Source organism: Diachasmimorpha longicaudata, chromosome 17 (genome assembly GCF_034640455.1).
Source record: "Diachasmimorpha longicaudata isolate KC_UGA_2023 chromosome 17, iyDiaLong2, whole genome shotgun sequence".
Classification (NCBI taxonomy): Eukaryota; Metazoa; Arthropoda; class Insecta; order Hymenoptera; family Braconidae; genus Diachasmimorpha; species Diachasmimorpha longicaudata.
The window spans coordinates 2,171,593-2,198,201 of record NC_087241.1 but is presented as its reverse complement, the minus strand read 5'-3'; the positions used below and the strand labels follow the sequence as shown (position 1 = coordinate 2,198,201).

Here is a 26,609-nt window from a genome sequence, read left to right as displayed (position 1 = left end):
ATTCACGTTGTTATTGGAGATATTTTCTCGTCAAAGAAAATTCTATTACCTCTCGAAGCGGTGGGCCCTCGCCTCTTATTCAGAAACAAAAATAGGAGCTTAGAAAGTTCTCGACTGAAGTTACAACGTTGAATTGCATTTTTCAGCGAGCCAGGAACTTTCAAGCCGTGCAAAGACCATTCTGAAAAAAGGTGAACGAGCTCGTGAACTAGGTGCTGGATTGAGTCGTGAAGCGGATGGGCTGCGACGTGAGCTTGAATCACTGGCAGCTGCCTGTGCACCCCAGGATCGTCCTCTTTGTGCAACAATCAATCCGGCTGGTCTTACAGTTTCGTTGAGGCTCGACCGGGTATGTATTTTTGGATTGAATTTGTGAACAGCGTGGAGAGAGGAAAATTCAACACAAATAACCAGAAAAACGTGAAAATCATGGTGAGATAGAAAGATAATGTGGCGGGGTACGCGGAGAGAAAAGTCGCGGAAAAATAACTCTGTCAGGAACTAGAGTCAAGGGAAAAATGTTAGAATATTGTGATATAATATCATAAATTTTGGAATATTTTTTGTAGTTAATGACATGTGGTTTCGTAAAATTTATGGAACAGAAGTGTAAAATTTGAAGGTCTAGAGGGAAAGAAATTTTTAGTGGTTTGTGAAATGCTACTATAGTATAAATTGCTGGGGAAAATCGCACTAAAAGACCGTACGTTATTTATTTGGAAATTTCATAGGTGAGATAGGAAAATTAAAAAATGATACAGTTTAAATTTGGAAAAAAATGCGATTGTTTTTTTTACGATTTAATATCGTAGTTTTCATTTTAATTCGCAGTATAATTAGTGACAGAGGCCAGTTTAAAATCGATGAAGACAAATACTTTCAACAATACTACTACGTAGCATTGCAAAATCACCATTGAATAACCGCGAATTTATTTCAAGCGACTGTTGGATTCCCTAATACTAGATTTATACACAGCTTTATATTCGAATAGACTGATATTTATTATAGAAATCGTGTTGAAACTTATAGGTAACGTGACACTTAGAGATTTTCTAAAGTAGATGTTCTGCTGATTACTGTGGATTTTTTAACTAACTAATTTTCGCATGTCCTCAATTTTATGTACCGGAGAGTGCAAGGATAAGTGGAGGGGTTGAAGGGCGCATGAAGGTTGTGTTGTGATGTCATGGGGAAATTTCTGGGGATTTTCCGAGTGTTTATTACGGTTTTGGCAGATCGAGGAATTTCTGTTAGTGACGGGAATCAGCCCTAAAGACCAAATTTGAAGGAAGTGATGGGAGAGAAAAAAAGGGTCCGGATATTTTGAAGTACAGAAGGACCCAAAGGTTCATTTATGATCGTGTAGATTGTCCCAAGTGTCGAACAGATGTCGGAAATAACAATTAAATGGTTTGAATGAAACCCATGGGATTATTTGGGGAAAATAATAGATAATAAATAATTAAATATAATTAAAATGATGGGGTAAACAACAGGAGTCAATAGTTACATCATTCCCTTCATTATTATTTTTCTATTTTTTCTTAATTAACTACGCGTTGAGGTGTCGTCCTTTTTTCATACGAAGCACCAAAACAATTAGAGGAAAGCAATCCTAGTTTTCACCCCGAGTATCCCCGAGCAAATAACTTTTACACGAAAATAAAAAAAGTCCATTGAGACGAACGAGTGCCGGGTGAAGCTATATTTAACCGTCAGTGGCAATTGAACAAGAGTCACTGAGAGATATATGTTTCAAAGACGATTGTAATCAGGCTCATTTTTGTTTCGTTTCTCAAGTTACTTAGAGACGAGAGGCTATTACGTCTACGTGAAGTCAGTCAGGACAATTTAACTGAGGCTGGGCGTCAAGCACGCGGGGAGTACCTTTACGTGCCGCATTACATTGCTCGGAGAACACTCGAGGCAAGGAATTGTAAGTTTCAGTTTCTATTTCAATACATCTGACATTTCAATGGTATTCTAGAGGATATCGCAATACATTACATTTGGAAAATTAATTTCTTGGAAAACATTTGGGTCTAGTAAACGGAAAGAAATTTTGGATTAAAATTAGAGCTGTAGAGGGTGAAACGTGGGACGAAATGACAATCGAACACTTTCTAGGTTAAGTTTTATTGGAATAATGAGAGTTGAAAGGCTAATTGGTGGTCAAAGGTGATTGTAAAGGTAAAAGGCAGATTGTGAACGCCCGTTTTTCATGGAATAAGTGTAATAACAAATTTGAAATCAATTAAAATCGTCGGAAGTCACGAAATCACTGAAAAACTCCCCTAAAATCGCATGAAATCACAGAAATTTGTTTGAAATCGCACGAATCGGCTATTGTTTCACAAGGAAAAAAGGGCGAAGTCCACTCCCCCCTTTCGAGGGGGAGTCCTCGGGTACAGCGATTAGGGGCAGCCCCCCCCCTCCCCTGATTGCCAATAAAAATATTAGAAATGAAAATAGTCAAATAGGATTTTATACTGATTATTTCTCCCTAAATCGCATTCAGGGTCACTGTCCTCCAAATTCAAAAATGTATTTACCAGAATTTTCCAGTTTTCTGTTCATTTTCAGAGAAACATTGAACCGAAATTAATAATTCTATTGGGATATGGGTAAAAGTAGATAAATAAATGTAGCAACACAATTAATTACTTTAACTCGAACTCGTTATTATTGGCACGAGGAAGGCACAACTGACCTTGAGGAGCGTTGTCCAGAGACTGAATTCTTACTAGTTGAAAAAACTTTACTAAAGGAAAAAACAAGAGAACGTTTGTGACTCCAGAGGACAGAGTTTCCTTTGAATACCACATGTGGAACGCTCTCAAGGTCGGAGAACAACAGATCTTAAATTAGCCCTTTTCTGGAGACTCTATCAAACACGTCAGAAACCTTGTCGAGTGATTTTTGAAGATAATGTTGGATACCAGAGTAAACGTACTCGTTCTTAATGTTCCACAAAATAAAAGAACTTTATTTCCTTGTCTGGGAGTACAGTTTATTGAGACATCCAGTCGAGTCCACTGCGAATTCGAAAGTGAGTCTACAAAATATTTCTGGGAGATATTGAGGGTTGATCACGTGACTATTGGAGGATTGGAGTAGGGGTAGAGAGAGGACATTTGGGTCTGAGGATCAAGAAGGGTCTGGAGTGGGACTCTTTGCAGGAAAATTTTCTAAGTGAGGGTTGTTTATTGTGAAAATGTTGTAACTGTGTTGAATTAGGATATTTCGAGAGTATTACGGATCGAAGATGTTCAGGGGTTGTTAGAGTTTAAATATTGGAATGTTTTAATAGATATTGCTAATAACGATAATTAGGTTTTAAGAAAAAAAATGTGTTTCTAATGTTGAAATTTCGGCGTATACAACAATAAACTGAAAATCTTTTTTATAATTTTCCAACAAATTCCGTTTGATTTTTTTACGCACTTGTAATTTCTCAGTTTCAAGATATTTTGAAATTTCAGGACAATTGCGACACGCTAAAATTTCTGGAATGAAAACGAAATGTGTTAAGAGTTAAATCATTGACACAGTTTTCAACATGAATGACCCCTAGTCATCTAAGCTTGGTTCGACCTTGAGAATCTAGGTTCCGTCCACCTCTGTCAATTGTCCAGGAACCCAATCTTCATTTCGTCGTCCATTCGCACCTGAAATTAATCTACCATTCAAGTACGAACCTTCTGTCCTTCCGTAGAGATTAAATTAACACGAAAATGATCGCGACCCTGTGGCATTGTCTCTGAGGTTCTGGGAAGAAAGGGGATAAGGACCCGCCCAAAGGCGTCAGACAACTTTTCCCCCGTAAAAAAATGGGTCAGAGGCAGTGCCTTGGCAACCTCCAAGTGCACATTTGTAGTCGAAGAAAAACGACCACAACTATCACAACTTGAGAGTTTAATGAATCGATTTTGTCATCAGTTTAGGCATGAATACACATACGTTTATTTGTATGTATATTTACTCCAGTCTACCTCCTTGGATTTACAATTAACTATTGATTTTAAAATTATAGTGAACGTTTTTTTTCTAGTTTCTTCAATTGGCTATAATTAGCAGTGACAAAAAATACTTTATTATATCATACGAATATATTTTGATTGAGATGCGATGAAGTTGTAAATAGACTTTGATATTATTATAAAGAAGGTTAGACGAGGTAACACATGGATATTTACTAAAATCATCGAGTGATTAGCTGTAATATCATACGAATGTATTTTGATTAAAATGCGATGCAGTTGTAAATATATATTTTTTTTATTTATTTTTTTTATGGAAAAAAATTAGTTTCTGTTTGGAATACAAACTCTTTACTAAAATACTTTTTTGGAACTGCTGTTACATTCAGCCCGTCTCGAAAAGTGTCTTTTTATCACTGCTGCTATGTTCAGCCCGTCTCAAAAAGTGCCTTTTCATTTACTTGTAAACAAAAAGTCACAACTTTTAAATAAAAAGACTTTTCATTTGTACTTAAGGGCAACTGCCTAGTAAAGATATCCCCTCCTGATTTCGGAATTTTATAGGTTTTTTTATTAAAACACGACGTGAAGTGAGGCGATAATCAAACTATAGTTGTGTGGACCTGCGCGGAGAGAAAAGTCTGGGGAAAATTGCTGCGAAAGGCACTATAATAAAGGTGTAACACGTCAGAATACTGAATTCTGTTTTACTCACATATCAAAATTCCTATCAATACCGTAAATTTGGAAATAAATTTAGTAATTAATGATATGGGACGCTGTATGAAATTTCAAGGTCTATCATTGTTTATAAAAATCATTTAAAAATCCCTATCTAGGTCAGTGTATTTTATTCGGCAGTCCTTCATCTTTTACTGCGCCACTCAGTAATTTTTCGGTAACTGATTGTGATTGGTTAACGATGAGCGCCGAAGATAGCCGATTATCACCGACGTTGGGCTTCTTCATGGGAAATGCTGCATGAGACTTGTTGGAAAATTATAACACAGGTCTTCTGTTTATCTTCAAAAATCACTCGACAAGGTTTATGATGTGTTTGAAAGAGTCTCCAGAAAAGGACTAATTTATGATCTGTTGCCCTTCGAACTTGAGAGCATTGTAATCCTTACCACATGTGGTATTCAAAGAAAACTCTGTCCTCTGGAGTCATAATCGTTCTCTTATTTTTTCCTTTAGTAAAGGTTTTTCATATAGTAAGAAGTTAGTCTCCGGACAACGATCCTCTAGGTCAGTCGTGCCTTCCTTGTTAGTTAAAGTAATTGATCGTATTGCTACATTTATTTATATACTTTCACCCATATTTCAATAAGACTGAATTTTTATGAGGTTGATATAAAAGTTTTCCTAAGCCGATAAAAAAATTTGACTACCCTACATAGTAATTTTTCACAGGTCTGCAATTTACGCCGAGATTGCAAGACAGCACAGTAATTTTTACCGGAATCACACTATAAAAATTTTCATATTTATCTCTCCTCATTTAGATACTGAATCCACAAATTGACATGTCAAATATTATTAAATTTGCTGCACATGAATTCGTGAAAGAGAATATAAAACACGAAATTGACGCAAAAATCTAGCGATTTCACCAGGAAAATTCTCCATCGAATCAATCAAATTCGATAATCTTTTGCTTTTACGGTATTTTTTCCAATTCTTTGATTTGTTCTTCTGAAACCCTCTACCTGATTCAGCATTTTGATTTGAACGAAACCAAACGCGCGCTTCAGCGAACGGAAAATGAAGGATGAGTTTTGTTTCTGTCATATAAATCAATTTGATTCACCTTTGATTCGTCCGAAAGCATTTGACATCAACACGTAGGAAATTTCTTATGAATAAAATTATGCGCGATCTTGATGTGGACCACTATTAAATGTTTGAATATATTTAAAAAATTTCTGACATTTGTCAACACATTTTTGAAAATAAAATAAAAATCTGTATTGAAGCTCACTGCCATTTCATTTTGCTGCGAACTGCGAAAATCAAATAATGGAATGTGAAATGCAAATTAAATTCATATATATAAATATCGGTGAATCATAACGATCTTTACATTATGTTTTAAAATTAGCGCCTAAAATTTAAACGACCATTAGGATACTGGCTCCATCTTTGCGAGATTTCGATTCGATTCGAGATTTTCGATACGATATGTGGCTCTCCTTTTTAGAAGAGGAATATTTGGTTTCTTCAAAAAAAAAAAGGGTCGGAGCCAGTGGCTTGGCAAACTCCAAGTCCCCATTTGTAATATAAAAAAAAACGATCACAACAATTACCACTTAAGACCTTAATGAATCGATTTTATCATCACTGTTGTCCTCCCTTTCGGCATGAATCCACACACGTTTATTAGCTCAGTGACTTCAGTATATGAAATCAAGGGGATGAAATAGCTCACGCTCCACCCACGAATTGAGGCGTTTGATTGATAGCAGCAAACAGCCACCGAGTCATCCGTGTTTACGGAGTATATCACATATACGTTCAATGTTTATTTCATTCCATCCACAGCATCATAATCCCAGTTGGTCCAGTAATAAATAGGTGGCACGACGATTCTGGCTAATGGGAAATCCATAATGCTTTTCCTTATGTACACATAGCCAGTAGATGCTAGGTGGCAACGGATTTCTCACTAGGATTTTTCGTAAACCCAAAAATAGTAATATTTTAAGAGCTCCTTCAACCCCTTTTTCTCCTCTTCTTCTACCTTTTATCACGGGTTTTTTTCCTCTCTTCGTTTTGTTTTTCTCTGCAGATATACGACGCGATATAAATTCAGCGCGCACCAGAATATTCGAGGAAGCACGGAGCATTGAATCAACTAGTACTGAACTCAACGGACAATTAAAGACAGTGAGGAAAATCGCAAATTATGTGGTGCCGTATATTGAGGGGTTTGAGGAAATCAGATGGCTGGTCGGCGTTGGTATGTTGAATATTTATGGATATAATATTTATACATCTTCGAGCACAGAAAATTACATGTTTCAAATATATATGTTTGTCACATATATCTGAATTATACGGTATATGTGTAATGAGCTGTTTTAACACTGTGTTCGATTTGAAGACTATTGGATTTTGGGATTCAAATAGGCAACACTTTTGTTATATTTTATACGCTTTATATTTAATCGTTATACTTGGCTCTACTTATGTCAGGAGGTATGTTTCTCTAGAGATTCTCACGATAGACTAAAATCAAAGATGGAAATGTTCTGGTCCATGAGGCCCACAATATTTGGGCCTCCACCTAAACCAACAATCCTCAATCCAATCCTATCCGCTCCACAATCGCATCCACAATCCAATGAGGCCCAAAATATTGGCGCTCATGGACCAGAACATTTCCATCCCCGAAAAGGTTTTTATTACAATCCAATCCACAATCCAGATTGATTGTGGATTGAGGCCCAAAATATTGGGTCCATGAGGCCCAAAATATTGGATCCATGAGGCCAACAACAACAAAATGAGGCCCAATATTTTGGGACTATCCATTTTTTCAGTAATTTTTCTTGCAAAAATCATATGGAGAATAATCCTGTTCCCCTTCCTACCTCATCCAAAATCCTATCCAACGATTTCCTTTGACGTCACAAGAAATGTGGAACGCTATATAAACTTCCCGTCTTGATGATAAAACAATATTCCAATGATGCCAATATGAGGCCAATATTTTGGGCCTCATGGACCCAATATTTTGGGCCTCATGGCCCAAAAGCTTTTTATTCTATAGCCCCGTGGCGACTTCTGGTCGCCAAATGTTGCTAAGCAAGCAGGTAATAAAACTTCCCCCTTTTTTATACATTCGGGGCCCTACCACCATAAAGCTCTAGAACATATTTTCCAGAAGAGAAAGGGTGAATTTTGTATTTGGGGAAATCGCCAAAAATTCAACGAAGACTCTGGAGTTGTAAGATCTAGAATTCTGACCTGCACAGAACAGTATTTACAATTGTCCTACACGACGAATTGTTCTTTGTGTACCTAATTTGTGGTGAAGGGATGAATTACCCTCACGATTTCATTTCAAATATTGAATTTATTATTCAATTATTATATTATTATTAAATTCGTATTTATTATATACTTCTATCGTAGAGGCTTGCATCCCTGTACCAATCCATGTCTATTTGCGAGAATTCCCCGAAAATAGCACCTATGCTCCGACTACAATATAATCTTATAGCCCTAGACCATCTTAATAAAATACGGAGAACATCTGTCTATCATATTCGACAGATTATCATTCTTCCACTTGGGATTTCCCCATAATTTTTCCCGATACTATCAGTCTGCCATAATCAATAAATTAAATAAATCAATTGACTCACCAATTTCGTTGGATAATAACAAGGATAATGGTAATTTTGTACAGCAGAATGTGCATTAATATGCACAGTAACAGAACATGAATTATGTAAATGCTTCACGAACACGATAATGGGAATGAACACTCGGTCTCTCGGTGGATTCTGCAGGTGCAGTCGTCGGTGTTCTTCTCGTCTGGATATTGCTGATGGCTGCGCTGATATGCCGTTGTGGATCAACCGATGGCAAAATACGAACTACCCTGTTGTGGTAAGTTTGATGTTTAATAAAGTGGAACGTTTTCCCAAAATTCATATTTCTGAAATTCTACGGAAATGGCTTCACATTTCACAACGGCTGAGTACAGTTTCGTAGAATATTTGAAATACCCGAATAGTTTAGAATTTGTAGCAACAATACACTCGGATATATTAATTGATGGAATTCAACTCCAATAATCAGTGCTGCAGTAGTCAGCTGTCTTGTATCCATTGGCCTTTGGGGCGTTGTGATAGGAGCACTTGGAATTTCCACCAATACGGAGATGCTGGTATGCCGGCCACTCGGGGATCCCAACTATCGAGCATTAGAAACTATTCTGGAGTCCAAATTGTTTTTGGGACAACCGTTGGCCATGCCACTCAATGAACTTTTGCAGTATGTATCATTCATTCTTAATATTGTTGGATTCCAAAAAGTAAAAGTAATTTCTCTTTGAAAAATCTTTATTTCGAGTCTACTAGTAGAAACTTCAGCTCTAGCTGAGTAATTCAATTCGAGGGGTAAAACTGTTGTCTTCTGATTCTAAAAACTGCATTTTACAAAGTACTTAGTCAGTAAGTCGGAGGGTTGGAGAAACTGGAAGGGGAAAGGCCCAAGATCTTTGATTGGTCGAAATTAAGGAAAAGAATGTCCTTTTAGGGCTGAACTTGGGAGGTAGGGAGAAATGAGGGAGGCCAGGTGCTGAGGGATTTGAGACAGTATTTTGAGGAACTTTATGAAGGATTTGGACGAAAGAGTGCAATTAAATAGGGAACATGAGGGATTGGAAAATGTGCGGATTATAGTAATAAACTGATTGGAGAGGAGATTCTGGATGGAGCATCTGGCTAACAGAAGTCAGGTTTTGGAAAACTACTAGGGTTTATAGTGGGTATGCAACAATCTTGGAAATGAGATAATGGTTAAATGATCAAACGTGTGAATCCCGTTTGGAGTCTTTTATTTTATACGCTGGAAAGGCACAAGCGCTCTGCTTCGTTTCCTTAAAGGAATTAACTAAAAGACTGAAGGGATACAACACCCTGGACCTGACGTCTCTCATCAACAATGCTCCCACTCATGCATCTCTATATACATTCAGAAAACAGAGCATACACATCACCTACAAATTTCCTAGAATTTTCTCTCATACAAATGTTTTCTACTCTCAAGTGGAAACGCTAGAATAAAAAAATACTAATTGTGTGAAGACCTATTCATTCCATCTGAAAATTAATTTTTGACAAACATTCGAAATGTAAAGTCCAATACTTAAGTTCAACCACAGGCGGCGGAATGTCAAAATTTGAGGTGTTGAATGATTTTTTTTGCACTGTGATCGAAGGATTCGGTTGATGGTATCAGATGAGTTCAGCTGAATAAAGTACATATTCGTTTGAATTGACGACTAATTTTGTTAATCGAGTAATAGGATATTTCGATATGATGGCGATGGAGTGATAACGAGCGCGAAGTTGGCGGCCCGAGGCGAAGCCACTCGCACGAGTTAGGGTGGCGGAAAAAATATTCCTGGAAAAAATATCTTCCAGGCCACGGATATCATCCCCGTTGTCCTTCTCCCTTCTGACCTACCCAATCCCCCTCCCCCTTTTTTTTTAAGTACTAACGCAGACGGGTTCGGTGACAGACCACCAACGGGGGTCCAGCGGGCACAGCGCCCATGGTGGGGTCCGAGGCCCCTATCCCCCCCTCCCGCCCAAATGAAACAAAAATGATTAATTTATATTTTGAAAAACTGTTAATGTGATGAATAATGTAATGAAAATAAATCTTTTTTTTTCGGAAATTATCATTTAAAATCAAAATATGTTTGAAATAAATTAAAAAATGACAAATTAAGATTTATCTTGGGAAAAAGGCCAAAAAACCAAAGGCTTAAGTTGAAAAATAATACTTTAATATTCCCCTAAAGAAGATTAGACGAGGTACCATATGAATAATTACTAAAATATCATCGAGTGATCAGCTGTAAGTGTCATACTGGATGAATCTTGAAATGCGACGAGTTGAAAATAATACTTTTGTTTTTTAATTCGGGAAAATTAAGATTTATCTTGGGATATTTTTTCCGGAATTCCACAAGTTAAGACGAAAGAGGACTTTTATTTTGGATAACCAGAACTACACTGACAGATCGGCTTCACCTCGGGTCGTCAACTCTACGCTCATTACCACCCCGTCGCACTTGTATCAAAATATACTATTTCCTAGTTTATTAATTTAAGACATATTGTTAAGGTTGACTTCTTAAATTAAGTCCTCTCCAAGACGCACCATTAGACATCGTCGTTGCGTTAATAATCGACAGATCTCATAACTCTTAAAACACTTTAAAAAAAAAAAAATTCTTTCTACAGAAAATGCGAGCAGGATGAAGCGGTTTATCCCGCCTTTCCACTAGGCAAAACCTCAAACTTGGAACAACTGGCAGATTACTGGATGTGGCCGGGACTTTCCAAAGCCTTTTCTCTGCTTAAAGTTGATCTCAAAGGTTTTAAAATACTTACACCAAGCTTGGAGGGCAAACTGGAAAGCCTTCTCTATGCTTGTAAGCCTAATCTCACAGAGCATAAGATAACGGTAAATTGATAGACATAGTTAATTATAAGTTTTTGGAGCGAATGGTTGTCAGTTTGATGAACTCAATTGATGCAGATTCGAGGTCCAATTGTCAGTCAAGACATGATCACGATGTCAAATCAAATTTACAATGTTGGAAATCAATTGTCCGATATGAGGAGTTCAAAGGCATTCATGGGTATCAGTACAGCGATGCAGAGCCTTATCGTGACAAAAGTTAGACCATTAGTGGAAATTCAGGACAATCTAATCGATCAACTGACTACTTTGGAGATGCAGTTGGAACCCTTTCACCGGAAAGCCAATCAAACTCTTGCTCATTTGAGAGCTGTGCAGAGTTATATTGATGATCAAGGGGATGTTATTGCTCAAATGGTAATTTGGGAGAATTCATTTGCACTTAAGATTCACAGGTTTTGTTTATAAAGAAGATATTGCAAATGATAATTAGCTTTATCAGATGGTAGAGGAGAAATTGATTGATTTTATTATTCTATTAGTTTGAAAAATGGTGACTGTCAATGTTGATATAGAGGGTTCAGGATATTTAATCTTGACAGTGAAATATCGTCATTTTTGTAAACAAGATCTCAGTTTTGTTGGAAATTTTGGATAAAAATGAGGGAACTCGCACTGAAACTATAACCAAACTGAAATTATGGTCAATTATAACGATGAATTTGAAGTGGATAGATAGGTTTCGAAAATGAAAATATTTATGAAACGTCTCTTAATCCTCGGGAATTCGCGATAATTGCAGTGGAAGGAGATAAATTCAATAAATTCCAGTTTTTAAATAATAACGTAATGGCAAAGTTTGAAATTTGAAAGAATCTCTAGACCCTGGGAACTACGTGTACGATCCGATGAAATTAAATCTAGACATTGGGGAAACAATTGAATGAGCAATTGATGGATGTAGAAAACAATAACACGTTCGAAATCGTCGATAATAAGCCACACATATTTTCTGGGTACGAAATCCATAGAATAGTGGGAAACGAATGAGTAATTTTTTTCTTTATTTAAGCTTGATGAAACCTATAGGTTTATGAAGCTACTATTGGGATATAGGTAAAAGTAGATAAATGAATGTAGCAACACAATCAATTACTTTAACTCGAACTCTTTATTATTGGCACGAGGAAGACACAACTGACTTAGAGAACCGGTGTCTAGAGACTGAATTCTTACTATTTGAAAAACCTTTACTAGGGGAAAAAACCAGAGGACGTTTGTGACTCCAGAGAACATAGTTTCCTTTGAATACCACATGTGGTAAGGATTACGACACCCTCAAGTTCGGAGCACAACAGATCTTAAATTAGCCCTTTTCTGGAGACTCTTTCAAACACGTCATAAACGTCGTCGACTGATTTTTGAAGATAAATAGAAGAGCTGTGTTATAATTTTCCAACAGCTACAAACATATATCTAGGGTTACTTTTTAAAAAGATAAGGACAGTTTATTTATTATAAAAAAAGAGTTCAATTGATGTTAACACTGTCTTTACTATTTTTAACACACTTAATACACTCAAGACACTTAAGCCCACTCTTAAGTACACAAAACAAAACGTCTACGTCCTGATCGTCTAACCACGTGTCTATCGTCTATCGTTGCTCAAAACCAACTCTCACCCTGTCTTTCTTCTCAACCCTGGACTGGGCCTTAATCGCGTCACGTGGTCCTAGCATCCCTGAACCGCGCTGGTTGCAAGTATTTCCGCCTGTCACATCTGTGGGTCTTATAAACCCACAAAATATGACCCTCTAAGTGCTTCTATCGTACAGGCTTGCATCTTTGTACCAATCCATGTCTATTTGCGGGGTTTCCCCACAAATACCACCTACGCTACAACTACAATATAATCTTATAGCCGTAGACTATCTTAATAAAATACGAAGGACATCTGTCTATCATATTGGACGGATTATCATTTTTGCACTTGGGATTTCCCTATAATTTGCGGGGTTTCCCCACAAATAGCCCCTACACTACGACTACAATATATTCTTATAGCCCTAGTAGTATCTTAATAAAATACGGAGGACATCTGTCTACCATATTCGATAGATTATCATTCTTCCACTCGGGATTTCCCCATAATTTTTCCCGATACTGCATATATTTACGAGAGTAATTTGAAGTTAACAAATTTAGTTGTTCGTTATGACATGGTCAAGAATTGAGTGATACATTTATATTACATTTCTTCAAAAAATTGTCTATACTTACTAAACATTCCTTATTCAAGTCTTTTAAAAATGATTGAATCGTATGGTGATAAGTGTCCGAGCGATAGAAGACCCTGGATCATGGGATATCTGTCCTGCTCATAGAGAGGACAGTCCCAGAAGACATGATCAAGGTCCTCACTCGGATGACCACATCTAAAAAATGCAGAATGTATCAATCCTTTAGGTTTGAGGGAGGAGGCCAGATGATATGGTTTGAGCGAGCTCTGTTAACCCATGAAATAGTTCAGCGGAGTAATTTCGAGTTGTCGAACCACAGCTTACGTCTGTTAGAATATAAGTTGGAAAAGTGAATAAGTAATTAAGAAGAAATCTCACAAAAAAATATTCCGCGGCCGAACAAATTAGTTGAAAATACTACATTATGTTCCTACAGAGAAAACTATTTTCTAATTCACCCAAATTATAATCACATAAATCAGAAAATACTTTTCTCTCATGTGGCACTCGATATTTTCCTCTTTTAGGGTCTGAAAACCGATTCTGTCCTCCCTTCGGTCGATTACATCGCACTTGTCAGTCCTCAGAGAAATAAAATAACTTCCTTTTTCGTAGAATGATCGAATAGGTTTCGTTAATTTCCGATTACTCGATTTCATGCGACGTCATCGATTGCATCTGATAGCAATCTAAATCGCCCGAAATCGATGAAGTCTCGGGATTTCACCAGATGTCCAGTGATTTCAGTCCTAAGTGACGCAGTGATATCACAAACGAATGGCCCCTCGGGATGATAAGGAAGGTATAGCCCTTATGTTAGGAAGTTAATTATTTTATCGTAGAAGAAAAACAAAAAATTGAGTGGTTCGTGTTGCCTTGCGGTCCTTTATGCTTCACCCTCTTCTGCACATGACCCATTACGTTCCGTCACTATCCACCTTAATAAATCGCATTAATTCCAGAAAACCAAGAGCTACGTTGAAAGATTGACTGGTTATCTTGATCAATGGCGCACTCACGTTTTCAATGAAATGAGAGCAGGTGTTACCAAGTGTCGTCCACTGTGGAACATCGCTAATGGTATTAAATTACTAATGTGTCAGCATGTACTAGGTCCACTGGTTAGTGGCATTACCTCTTCAACCCTTCCAACCCCTATTCACATAATTATTAACGATATATTCACATTGGTGGGCAGAATGAATGCTGGTTTATCACTGTTTTATGCATCTGCATCATGATGCTGAGTACGCCTGTCGCACATACCTTGGCATCGGTGTATCGACGTGACTCGAAAAATATTGACACCTTTCAGTCGGGCATAATGTGAGTTACACGTCACCGTGGTTATGATAAAATGCAAATATTTTACTTTGAGATAAGATTGTAACAGGGTGAAAATGTTATTTCTTTGCAGAACACCACCTGACACGCAGAGCATCAACAGAGACACTTGGCGAACGCCACCGTAAGTCAACAAACAAATTTTGTAATGGAAAAAAATTTTTTTTTCACAGCGTTCATACAAATATAATGACATTCGAAATTGGGAAATTTAGGAATGAGAAATTTTGACAGAAAATGGATGGAAAGTTTGAATTTTCTTCTGATTGTTTCCCGGAAATGATTAGACCATTAAATTTGAGGGGATAAATATTGGCTCATTTGTTGAAATTACAAATAATAAAATAGGAAAAAAGAGAAACCAGAAAACAGGAACCAAAAGTACCCAATATTTATTTAAGTCGTTGGTATTCGGAGTAATGAAAGAGGTCAGCGATAAATGTGTTCGTCCTTACGACACATACTGAGAGCATTTGTAAGGATTTTTCCTTTAGTGATGGAAAAAATTATGAGGACTTATCGAAATACTGATTAAAGAATTAGTGTCTAATGTGATGAGGTTGAAAGCTGAAGTTTTTTAGGTTGCGTTCAGGTGGTAGCAGGAAACATGGTGGGGGAACGAGCAGAAACCGAGTCCGTCCGAATGAGGTAGGGTGGGGGGACAAACCGAATAAGGTATGATGGGGGGACGAAGCGAAACCGAATCCGTCCGAATGAGGCTTGGTGAGGGTAAGGTGAAGCCGAGTCCGCCCGAACCATGACGAGGCTACCACCTGAACGTGATCTAGGGAATCCGAGGACTTCAGCCGAATGACGTAGACTATTCTTTCTCACGGATGACCATCCTTAATATTAGCGGCGAAGGGAGGGGGTGTAGAAGGGGCTGAACATCGCTCCATTAAAAAAAAACAAAATCAACAATATTTTAAAAATTTACATAACAAAAGTTATGTTGTAATTCAAAAAGTTAATAATTTACAGTACAGTAAAAACAACCAAAAGTTGAAGTGCCCTGAGTCGTAGATTTTCACGTTATGATTCGTTTTAAATTTGAATTCAATGAGCGGTTTCAATTTTAAGATCGTAAATCAACGAAAACAAAGTACTGCAAACAGCTGATCGTCGTCGAGATGAACTTGATTTTCCTTCCGAAAGAAATCGGTTGAAAAAAGTCTCAAAATTGACAATCAGTGAAAAAATATTTATTTTTGATCTAGACACAATCTATTTTTTACACTCGTCTTCCACTTATTCCTACGAAGAAATTTTACTCAGGAATACAAATTCACATTTTCGACTATACAAAATGGCGACTGAATGTTACGATCTTATCTCTCACAAAAGTGAAGGTACAATCGACTGCGAGTTCAATAACAAGTCGTTCATTCCTTCCCCACACCTGTCTAATATCGATTTTGTACCACGTGACTCACTGCATATTTGTGTACATTCTTAATTTAACTTGGAACGTGACAATTTTCCAAACACAGAGCGAGTAAATTCAGAACTATCACGATAGTGCGATAATTTCGGCCGTATTCATTACGATGCGCCGATAGATACTGTAGTGTTATTATCAGTAGTAATACCCCAACGACCTTTTTCATTCGTACCCAGAAACCGAGGGGGGGAGGTAGCGTAAAAACGTCAGAAAGAAAAGGGTTGATTTCGACCGTTTTCTCTTGAAATCTCAAAATATATTTCAGAAAAAATTTTCGCATTATTTTTCTCGGAGTTGCGAGACAAAATACTTCCGGAAACGATCGTCAAATCGCTATGCCAAAACAATCGGAATTATGCTGAACGAAAATATAGAATTGAATTTTTGCCTCGTATTATTTTAATTGGAAATTCAATCCCAAAGTTTTGAGATATTTTTGAAGATCATTTTTTTAAATGATAAAACAGCTGAGGGTTCATACATTTTATTTAATTGGGTTAGTCACTTTACACTATTTCACAAATTATTATAAAAACTATTATTATTGCACGTGGTTCCGTCGTGACTTTATCTAATATCTCTTTCAACGGTTCCGTCTAAAGTTTCTTAAAGAGTACTTCCTCTGATACTCGCGTGGAGGAGCGTCTTCACACAACAGTGGCGCGAAATGAACTGTCTCCTAAGTGATCCGCGTCCCTCTGTGAGTTCCAAAAAATTTCCGTTAGCCGTTGGGGCAATCTACACGATCATAAATGAACCTTTGGGTCCTTCTGTACTTCAAAATATCTGGATCCTTTTTTTCTCTCCCATCACTTCCTTCAAATTTGGTCTTTAGGGCTAATTTCCGCGACCAACAGAAATTCCTCGGTCTGCCAAAGCCGTAATAAATCCTCGGGAAATCCCCAGAAATTTCCCCATGACATCACAACACAACCTTCATGCTTCCTCCAGCCCCTCCACTTTTCCTTGCACTCTCCGGTACATAAAACTGAGGACATACGAAAATTAGTTAGTTAAAAATCCACAGTAGTCAGCAGAACATCTACTTTAGAAAATCTCTAAGTGTCACCTCACCTATAAGTTTCAACACAATTTCTATAATAAATATCAGTTTATTCCAATATAAAACTGTGTGTATAAATTAAATGTGTGTAAATTTATTATTCCGGAATCCAACAATGTACTGGCGCTAAACGTCCCCTGAACCTTTGGGCCTCAATCCCTCCAACACTTCCACCTCTCACTTTCTCAAAAAATCTTTTCTTGAGACATCTCTTCATTGCCTGTCCAGTTCAGTTCCAAAAGACTCATTACACGAGTAACATGTACCCATCTGAAGAGTATCTTACTCCTTCATACCAATCTCCATTTATTAAAGATTTGAGTGCCCTACACGAACAAAGGATTTATAAAATTTATTCGATCCTTGAATTATTAATAGACAACAAGAGCATGGGCTTATATTAAATATCGGATGTTTGAATATTTTTTGGCTTCGTAATCATTTGGTCTTTGTTTTATTTAATATTTTCCTTCAGCCGTTTCATCGTCACATGACATCTCGCAATGTGATTCACTGAAGTCTGGTCGGTGATAATGAATGAATGCAATTAAGGGGAAAAATCATGAAATTTCAATTTCACTGAAATTAATTATACACAAATATTTAGTCACAATTATAAAATTATTAACGTTACCACATTTTTTGCGGGAGTGCAAACGGAACAATCTAAAACGTTCGGTAAATTCTTAAGTTCATCACTGAACGAAATAAGAAATTGTCAGGTAATTTTTTCCGATAGAGAAAAATCTTATAGAAATTTATCTAAATTTTGCGTATCCAAAAGTCAAAAATTTTCAATATTAAGCGTTTTTTTAAGTTACTTGAGAATTATTTTTACGTTTCAACCTGTGAAATTCCACACGTATTGCAAAAAAGTAACAGAAAAACTTGTTGTGCTCACAGGGGTGAGTCGGATGACGAATATTCCGGGTGATTAAATTTTATGGAACATCTCGTAAACTTTATACGACGTTTCGCACAACTGCAAGTCGGCCTCATACGTTTTATCGAATATCACTTCGGTTGCTGATTACGTTTCAGAAAATAATTTTTTCTTTTTCTGGTAATTTTTGTCGAATTCCTCTCACTGGGTGTCAGGAAATTCCAGTCAATTGAGAAATGATTTTCCGTGAAATTTGTTGTTTCATTGTTTTTCCAGTAGTTTTCTTGTTTCGTCAACGTTTTTATTGAAAATCATATAAAAATGAATGTTACAGACCCCCGCCGCCACAGGGCAATTGGGTGACTATATAGGATCCACTCAACCCTGAGGAAGGGGCTGGTGAGGAGATAAATCAATACAAGGTGAATACAGAAGAATGAGGAGACTCTTCAGACATAATGAAGTGTTAATGACTGAAAACATTGGACTTAATTGACGACTATGTTTGTATGTTATGTATTTATATGATTTTTATTCATCGCAGCCCAGTTACCGAAATTGTTCATGGAAATAATTATGACAGGTTTAGAATTTATTGGTCCGAAGAAAAAAATTCACCAAAACTTACCCTTTAATTACCCGTTAACGATGAGGCCCGAATATAACTGATTATTGCACGGAGAGAAAAGTCTGCGAAAAATTACTGTGCCGGACACTAAAATCGAAGGCCAACATATTAGACTATTGGAATGTTTTTTACTCACACAGAAAAATTCCTGTCAATACCGTAAATTAATTTGAAAATAAATGAAAATAAATTTTGGTATTAATGATATGTAGCCACGTAAAATTTACTAAACAGCACCATAAAATTTTAAGGTCTCTCGTTGTTTATGAAAAATTGATAAAAATCTGTGAAAAATTCCGCTCTAAGTCAGTTTATTTTAATGAGTCTTCCTTCTTTTATTACTAATTAATGATATATGACTTCGTAAAATTGACTAAATAGGAGTATAAAATTAGCAGATCTATCATTTTTTATTTGCGTTTAGTCGAAAAATTGATAGAAATTTTTTAAAATTTCTGTCCAGATCAGTTTATTTTATTGTGATTTCCTCCATTTTTTACTGTGCCGCACAGCAATTTTTCGTTAACTCATTGTGATTGGCTAACGATGAGCGCCGAATGTAACCGATTATTGCCGACGTTGGACGTCGTCATGAGAAACGTTGCATCAGACTTTGAATTTTGACGAGACCGATATAGAACTTTTCCCAAGCTGATAAAGAAATTTTACTACGCGACACAGTAATTTTTCTCACGTCTGCAATTTTTTATAATTTTCATCAGAATCACACCATAAAAATTCTCAGATTTTTCTCTTCACGTGTAAGTTGGTCCGACTGACCGAAGGTTATGGCTCCCGAGGGTTGAGTGAGCAAAGGGGAGATGAAGTGATCTGAAATTATATCATGACGGATAGAAAGGCGGCTGAGCTTGCGTGTCCCAAAGTGTTGTTAGCAATACACTGGTACGTTCCCGTGTGCTGTCTCATGACTGATGAAAGTTGCATCCAGGATGTCTTCATGAGATTCTCGGGGCCATCGGTTGTCACCACTGTGCCCCCATGTTCTTCACCTAGGATGAAATATTTTAAGTAGTTAAATTATAATTCATGGAAAATTGTTTTGTAAACTTTGATAAATGAATAATAAAATTATGACTAAACAATTGGGTGATCGACATTTATCTCTCCAGAAGAAAGGTCTTTCGGAATTTTCCCTCCATATTATCTGTTACATTTCGAAGAAATATAATTGTATTTTAAAATTACAAAAACTGAAGAGGCGGAATACCGTTCACAAAATAATGTTGTATACCCTATTATTTTAACTATATTTAATTATGCTTTTTCTATATAATTTGCTAGGGGTTTCCCCAAATGATCTCCTGGGCTTCACTCAAATCATTTAATTATTATTTTCCAACGTCTGTCCGACACTTGGGACAATCTACCCAATCATAAAATGAACCTTTAGGCCCTTCAGTTGTTCAAATATCCAGATCATTTTTCCCGCTCCCATCACGTCCATCAAATTTGTTTTTTAGGGCTAATTCCCACCACTAACAGAAATTCCTCGGTCTGCCAAAGCCGTAATAAACTCTCGGGAAAGTTCTAGAAATTTTCCCATGATATCAAAACACAACCTTCATGCTACAATTGGATACATTAAGGGGTTATTCTCATGTGAGCACTTCAAAAAATCGATTTTTTTTTTTCGATATTTTGACAGTAAAACCTATTGAAAACATGCTGTGAAAAATTCAGACCGAAATTCATAGTATTTGATAAGTTACAGCTCATAGTCGCCGACGTGTCGTAGGCGATTGTCTACCAGGCTTTCAACTTTAAACGCGTTTTTCTCGAATCATCATTTTCTGAAACGGTCAAGGTCCTACAAGAAAAAGTATTCAACCGATTGCTTTAAAATTTACATATGTTCTTCTACTCATTTATAGTTATCGTCCCTACCACAATTGTTTATTTTCGACAATATCTTCATATTTTTTTTAAACGATTTGTAACGAAAAAGAAGGAGATTTTCGTGATTTTTTTTTTGAAGTTCAATATTTTTTTTTGTTTTTAATGAAATTGATTATATTTGGTAGGGACGATAGCCACAGATCTACTGAATAATAATCCATTCGATTTTTTTATGTCAGACAACATGAACAGCCGCTATCACCTTGACCAGTGAACTACCTTTTTTTGTTGGGGACTACTTTGACTTAAAAAAAATATATGTTAAAAATCTAAAAAACGAAAAAAAAAAATTTTTTCGTATATTTCAAAATACAAATAAAAATATATTGAAAAATCAACATGATTGAAGTTTGTTGTCGCATAAAAAAAAAATTCCGAAAAAGTGGTAAAATATAGGCGTTCACATGAGAATAACCCCTTAACACAATCCCATCCAATAATATCCTGTCACATCACAACATGTGGAACGCCATTTAAATTTCTCGTTGTAGATATGAAAAATGAAATTCTCTTTTGTAGACCATCATTCGGGAGAAAAAAAAATTTTGACTGTAAAGCGATACGTGACGATGCTTTCATTCGCAAGCAATACCAATAATACTCACTTGGTAATTTGAGAACAATCCCATCGCTGGTCGAGCGAAATTCCCAGGAAATATCCGGGACAGGAAAGCCTTTGGCTTCGCAATTGAATGTGATTGGTTGACCGTAGGGAGCAGCAGTATCCCTCAGTGGTGAGAAAATCCACGGACGGCTGGGGCATGGCCCGAGGTGCTTGAGCTTGAGTGAAGCTTTTTTAAGCCGCATCGCCTCCTCATGAAGTGCGCAAGGTGTTGAATAAGTCTGATTGTTACTTCCACACGCCAGACTCTGCTCCATACACACGCACATTGCCTCTGGCTCGTCCTAAATCATATCTGAAGTCATGAACTGAGCTCATTGGTGAACAATTAATTGGATGGAATAGCTGAGCCCTCACGCAATCTGATCTATCGCTTTCAATTGGACGAAAATTCGCGTTTCGTGATGTTAATTTCAAATGAATTTGTTGGAGTTTACATTTCGAATGTTTGACAAAAATTAATTTTCGAATGGAATGAATGGATCTTTGTATGATTGGTGTTTCCTTTATTCTAGTGTTCCCACTTGAGAGTGGAAAACATTTTTATGAGACGTAATTCTAGGAAGTTTGGAGGTGATGTATAGGGTCTGTTTTCTGAATGTACGAGACCGAATGCGCGCTTCGCGCGCCCTATTGTGATTTCCCGCCTCAAACACACTGACCAATTAGGAGAAAGTCTTACACATGAAGTTAGTCGATGACTTCTGTGGTTAATTTAATTTAATTTATGTATTTGTGCTTTCATAGACTGATGAAGGGCGATCACACCGTAAAAGAACGAATGTGAAAGTCGTTGGTATAAATATGATGAGAGAGGTAACTTGATTCACAACGGATGCTTTTAGGAACACGAACGTTTTCGCCTTTTCGACTAACGCGAAACTTCATTCATTTAATCGGCCAATGGGAAAGACCTTACGCGATTTCGACTCGGACGAACTTCATTTATGTGCTTCTGCTTTTATAAATAGGATAGAGAGGTGCATGAGTGGGAGCATTGTTGGTGAGAGACATCAGGTCCAGGGTGTTGTATCCCTTTAGCCTTTTAGTTAGTTCCTTTAAGGAAATAGCTTCTGCGTGCGATAATAAAAAATTAAAGTTTACAGTCAATCGTTTTGATATTATTCAGAATATCCCTGTCTATAATCTAATAAGCATAATAATTTTTCTCAGATATGCAGTTTGCGCCAAAATTGTAAGACAGCACGGTAATTTTAATCGGAATGACACTATGAAAATTGTCAGATTTTTCACTCTGTGTAGTCATATGGCTGTTTATTACAATCAATATAGCGTCTGATTGCTTGATTGCAGTGCATTTAACACTCGGCACTGCCTACATGGATCTTGGCGACAGGTCACCGACACTCGCTATTATCTTATCAACTATTCTACGACAGTGCAATTATAGCCATTCAACACCGAGAGAAATTGTTTGCCCTCCAGATGCTGTCTGGAGCAACATTTGGTCTTTCACTATTTCCGTAAAATTGTGATGTTGGAAGCGGAAATAAATTTTTAGTAGTTTTAAAATGCTACAGCAATAGAAATTGCTATGGTACATTGCATTACAAGATTATACGTCATTTATTTGAAAGTTTCATATGTAACATAAAAAATTAAAAAGTGCTGCAGTTTAAATTTGGGAAAATGTGATGGTTTTTTTTACAATTTAATATTGTAGTTTTCATTTTAGTTCGCAGTATAAATATTGACAGAGGCCAGTTTAAAATCGATGAAGACAAATACTTTCGACAATACTAGTATGTAGCATTGCAAAATCATCATTGAATAGGTGCGAGTTTATTTCAAAATTACGAATTTATGCAAAATTAAAGAAATAATATTTTGGATGAGGTGAAGAATTTAATTTTGCTATGGTAATAAATAGAAAAATGAATCGAGTATTCTAAAACTTTATTGATCGTCTGGTACTTGTTTAAGTTAATCATAAAATAAAAATTTGCTGGGATAAAAAGAACACTTTAAAAAACAATAACATAGACAGGAGACAATTTTAGGACGTATTTAAATCCAAGTATAGTCCACCACTGCAATGCTAATTCAGTAGTTTTTTCTTTAAATTTATTTTCGTGTGGAAAATATGGAACAGCTCTATATGCCACAGAAAATTAATTGGAATTTCAGAATTTTATAACAGGAAAACAACGAATTATTTTGTTGCATTAAATTTTCCAAATGAACGAATTAATTCTTCAAAAATCCACAACATAATTTAAATTTTGTGATCTTTGTCAATTTTCGTGGAACAATTGACTCGCCCTTTCATTGATTCACAAAACTGTAAATTTTCAGTGATAAAAATTTTTGAAATTCCGGAAATAACAATATTACGTTCCATAAAGATTAAATAAAGGCTCCATTTAGCGTCTAAGGTTTTGAGTGTCTTAATTATGATTTATTAATTTAAACTGACGGGTTCACGCACGATTAAATTGAATATAAAAGCCTAACGCACCCGTTACAAAATATTAAAATAAATTTTAAAGTTCAACCCAAACTTCAATCTGCCTCATACAAATCTTGATATATTCGTCATTAAAAACGATTTCAGGTTCCATTTCACGTCACCCTCGACTTGAGCGAAGTAATTGACTCACTTGACTCCACAGCGACTTGAGTGGGGTCAGTTATCGGTGTGACTCAAGGACGGAAACTTGATTCAAGTTGTACTGCGACTTGATTCGAGTCGACCCACTGACTCAACCAGAATCAGTTTTCAAAATTAATTAATTGATTTGCCCCCACTTCAATCCCGAAGACGATAACTTGAGACTTATTTTCGAAAAACGATCTCGTTTCTGCCTCTGACCAATGAATGAATGAATGAATGAGTTCGAATGACTCGACTTGACTCAATAGACCCGAAATATTCTACCTAAAATGACTAGAAAATCCATATGACCTAAGTCCAACTTCACGTGAATGATGAAGCTTTTTATTGAATAGAGAAATCGATTAGAATTCTAATGAATTCACAAACTTCTCATAGAAAATTCCTTTCAAAATTATTTATTAATAATTAAATAATTATATATATATAATATATACATATAGATATATACACTTGTCTTAATTTTTACCAAAAATATTTTCCTTTCTTTAATAAAATATAATTTTTTCTTTAAAATAAAATCCATTAAAAATAATATAAATACTCATTACAATGTACATTCCAAACAAAAGTTTCAAGTACTCAGATGGACTTTATGGGATGTTATTTTATTTATTTGTTATGGTTTAAATCTAATGATGAAATAGAATTCGCGAATTTCTATTTTGGTCTATAATTTTTCTTCACGTTCCCTCGTGTCGATAAACAATATGATTTTAGAATAGAGATTTTAATAAATTTCATATTAATTACCTTATCAAGAAGATCAGTTCGCAATTGGCAGAGATAATTCATAGCGCAAAAGCCATCCTTTCGTCTCTTAGGATTGAGACTGCTGATGCTGGCATTCCAACAGCTGTCACCCTCGAGTTTAGCGCATCTACCACCTGGACAGCACTCGCAGGGATCGGGAACGGATCCTACAAGACATCTTGACGAATTATCTGGGCACCTGAAAGTTCATTTGTGATGATGATGGCGTTGCCTGCTCAAGTCGTTTAAATTTGAGGGAACATTGATGACGTGAAATCGTTGGGCCCCTGTTCTTGAAGTAATTGCAAGATTTTATGAGTACAAACTGCTTAATATTATTAGTTTAAATAATATGTTATAAAAATAAGGGACTTGTCGATGTGAGTAGATGAAAGTAGTACAACTGTATGATTTTATCAATTAATATTATGAAAATAAGCGAATTTGGTTGACAGTGGTGGAGGTCCAGGTGAAAAATGTCCATCTGACGATGGAGATAAGGTCGATCCAGGGTTGGAGATCAAGGCTGGGAGATCCAGCGTCGAAGCAGTCTTGATATCATCGTTGAATCTTATATTGATTCAACTTGAGTCGTATCTGCTCCTTCGAATCACAATGGAATCTTCAAAGGATTCTTGGAATGGAGTCTTGTTCTTCCAGGATGGAGGGCCCAGGATAAAATGAAACTTGATTTCATTGTCGAATCCAAGACTGATTCAAACTCAGACATAAATCTTCCATTCACCCCACATAATTATTATATTAATAAATGACGTACCTCAATATACCCAATTATATTCCACTAAAATACTTTAAGGAGTCATCAATGATAATTAATTATTGGGGAATTATCGTGCGATTCGAAGCCTCGATGAAGGCTGCTAATTCCAGCCTGGAGACTAGTGACTTTTCGATCTCCATCGAAGCTCGGTTCAATCTTGAGAATCCAGGCTCGATCCATCTCGGTCAGGTCTCAATCAACTTTGAATATTACCCTCAGGGAAATTCTCCCTCAAAATAAGTTCTGATTCACGTAAAAGTCGGTTTCATTCCAACCGATTTTTTCTCGAACTTCAATCTTGATTCAAACCGAGTGACTCGGCCTCCGCCAATCCGGATTAAAGTCTCATATAAGTCAAAAGGTGTTTGATTCGAAGTAGAAACGAACGAACCCGTCATCGATTCAAATCGAACTGAAAATTATCTTTTAATCAAACCGCAAAACCCACTCGAATCAACCGAAAAAAGAACTGATTCACACTAAAATTTTACCGGTTTTAACGAGTAAATAACGATCTGATTGTAGTCAACTTTTCAGTTTAACTCAAATTAATTTAACGCATTGGCTTAAGTCGATTTTTCGGATCGATTCAAGTCGATGTGGAGCTATGAGACTTCGTCAATAACAAAAAAGTTTTACATAAGATATGTTTGTATGACAAGGAGAAAGGGGAGGGGTTGCGGGGGGGGGAGAGTCTACTAATTTATTAATTTAAAACTCCTTCTTTATATGAGACTCCCAAACAAAATTCTATTGATAATGTAAATCAATAATTTAGGAATAAATCCACTTGAATTCACCCAAAAAATCCATCTGAATCAAACCTAAAAATCACCGCATGTTAAACAAAATAAATCCAAAAAAATTAGTGATATTTCGGGACTTAATTATATTGCTGATGATGAATTAATCAATTTATCGAGGATTCAGAATTAGAGACAAGTGAATGATCAATTACCTGTACAATTCACATTCACCGCAGTCTTTCAGGCCCATAACATTGCTAATTGTATCGTCAGCGCAAATTTCAGTGCACAACCACAAACTGAGAGACACAAATGTGATGATGAATGGAGTGGAATAGGTCATTTTAACGACTGACCAAAACGCAAAGATGTTCTGGACAGTTGTGAGCTATTCATGCGATGGAG

At 36.4% G+C, this 26,609-nt stretch overlaps 2 protein-coding genes and 1 long non-coding RNA gene across 4 annotated transcripts in view; 1 reads left to right on the top strand and 2 right to left on the bottom strand.

The window, feature by feature from the left end:
* Positions 1-2,723, bottom strand: part of LOC135170388 (uncharacterized) — a 6,676-nt gene extending 3,953 nt beyond the window's left edge. The window contains exon 1 of the long non-coding RNA XR_010300377.1: positions 2,714-2,723. This is a non-coding gene — a long non-coding RNA (uncharacterized LOC135170388). The remainder of the gene's footprint in view (positions 1-2,713) is intronic.
* The window catches only part of Prom (prominin), a 25,640-nt gene extending 5,787 nt beyond the window's left edge, over positions 1-19,853 (top strand). The window contains exons 7-17 of one of the 2 annotated variants that reach the window (XM_064136156.1): positions 147-349; positions 1,804-1,939; positions 6,772-6,942; positions 8,501-8,600; positions 8,793-8,987; positions 10,970-11,192; positions 11,268-11,567; positions 14,354-14,512; positions 14,590-14,717; positions 14,809-14,859; positions 18,457-19,853. In XM_064136156.1, coding sequence (XP_063992226.1) covers positions 147-349; positions 1,804-1,939; positions 6,772-6,942; positions 8,501-8,600; positions 8,793-8,987; positions 10,970-11,192; positions 11,268-11,567; positions 14,354-14,512; positions 14,590-14,717; positions 14,809-14,859; positions 18,457-18,493 — 1,703 coding nt within the window. In that variant the 3' untranslated portion in view covers positions 18,494-19,853. Of the gene's footprint in view, positions 1-146; positions 350-1,803; positions 1,940-6,771; positions 6,943-8,500; positions 8,601-8,792; positions 8,988-10,969; positions 11,193-11,267; positions 11,568-14,353; positions 14,513-14,589; positions 14,718-14,808; positions 14,860-18,456 lie in introns of those variants that run through there. The other variant, XM_064136157.1, reaches the window with a different exon arrangement.
* LOC135170387 (insulin-like growth factor-binding protein-related protein 1) lies at positions 18,402-26,609 on the bottom strand. Its single transcript, XM_064136158.1, has 4 exons — positions 26,417-26,609; positions 24,678-24,876; positions 21,273-21,573; positions 18,402-19,760 (listed from the first exon to the last, which is right to left on the bottom strand). Exons 1-4 carry the CDS (start codon positions 26,545-26,547, stop codon positions 19,588-19,590), a joined length of 804 nt encoding a protein of 267 aa, XP_063992228.1. The 5' UTR covers positions 26,548-26,609; the 3' UTR covers positions 18,402-19,587.

Coding starts and splice junctions, on each gene's coding strand:
- LOC135170387 (XM_064136158.1), bottom strand. CDS start 26,547: ATGACCTATTCCACTCCATTCATCATCACATTTGTGTCTCTCAGTTTG. Junction 24,877..26,416: donor GGTGAATGTGAATTGTACAG/GTAATTGATCAT, acceptor ATGAACTTTCAG/GTGCCCAGATAATTCGTCAA. Junction 19,761..21,272: donor GATTGTTCTCAAATTACCAA/GTGAGTATTATT, acceptor ATTTCATCCTAG/GTGAAGAACATGGGGGCACA.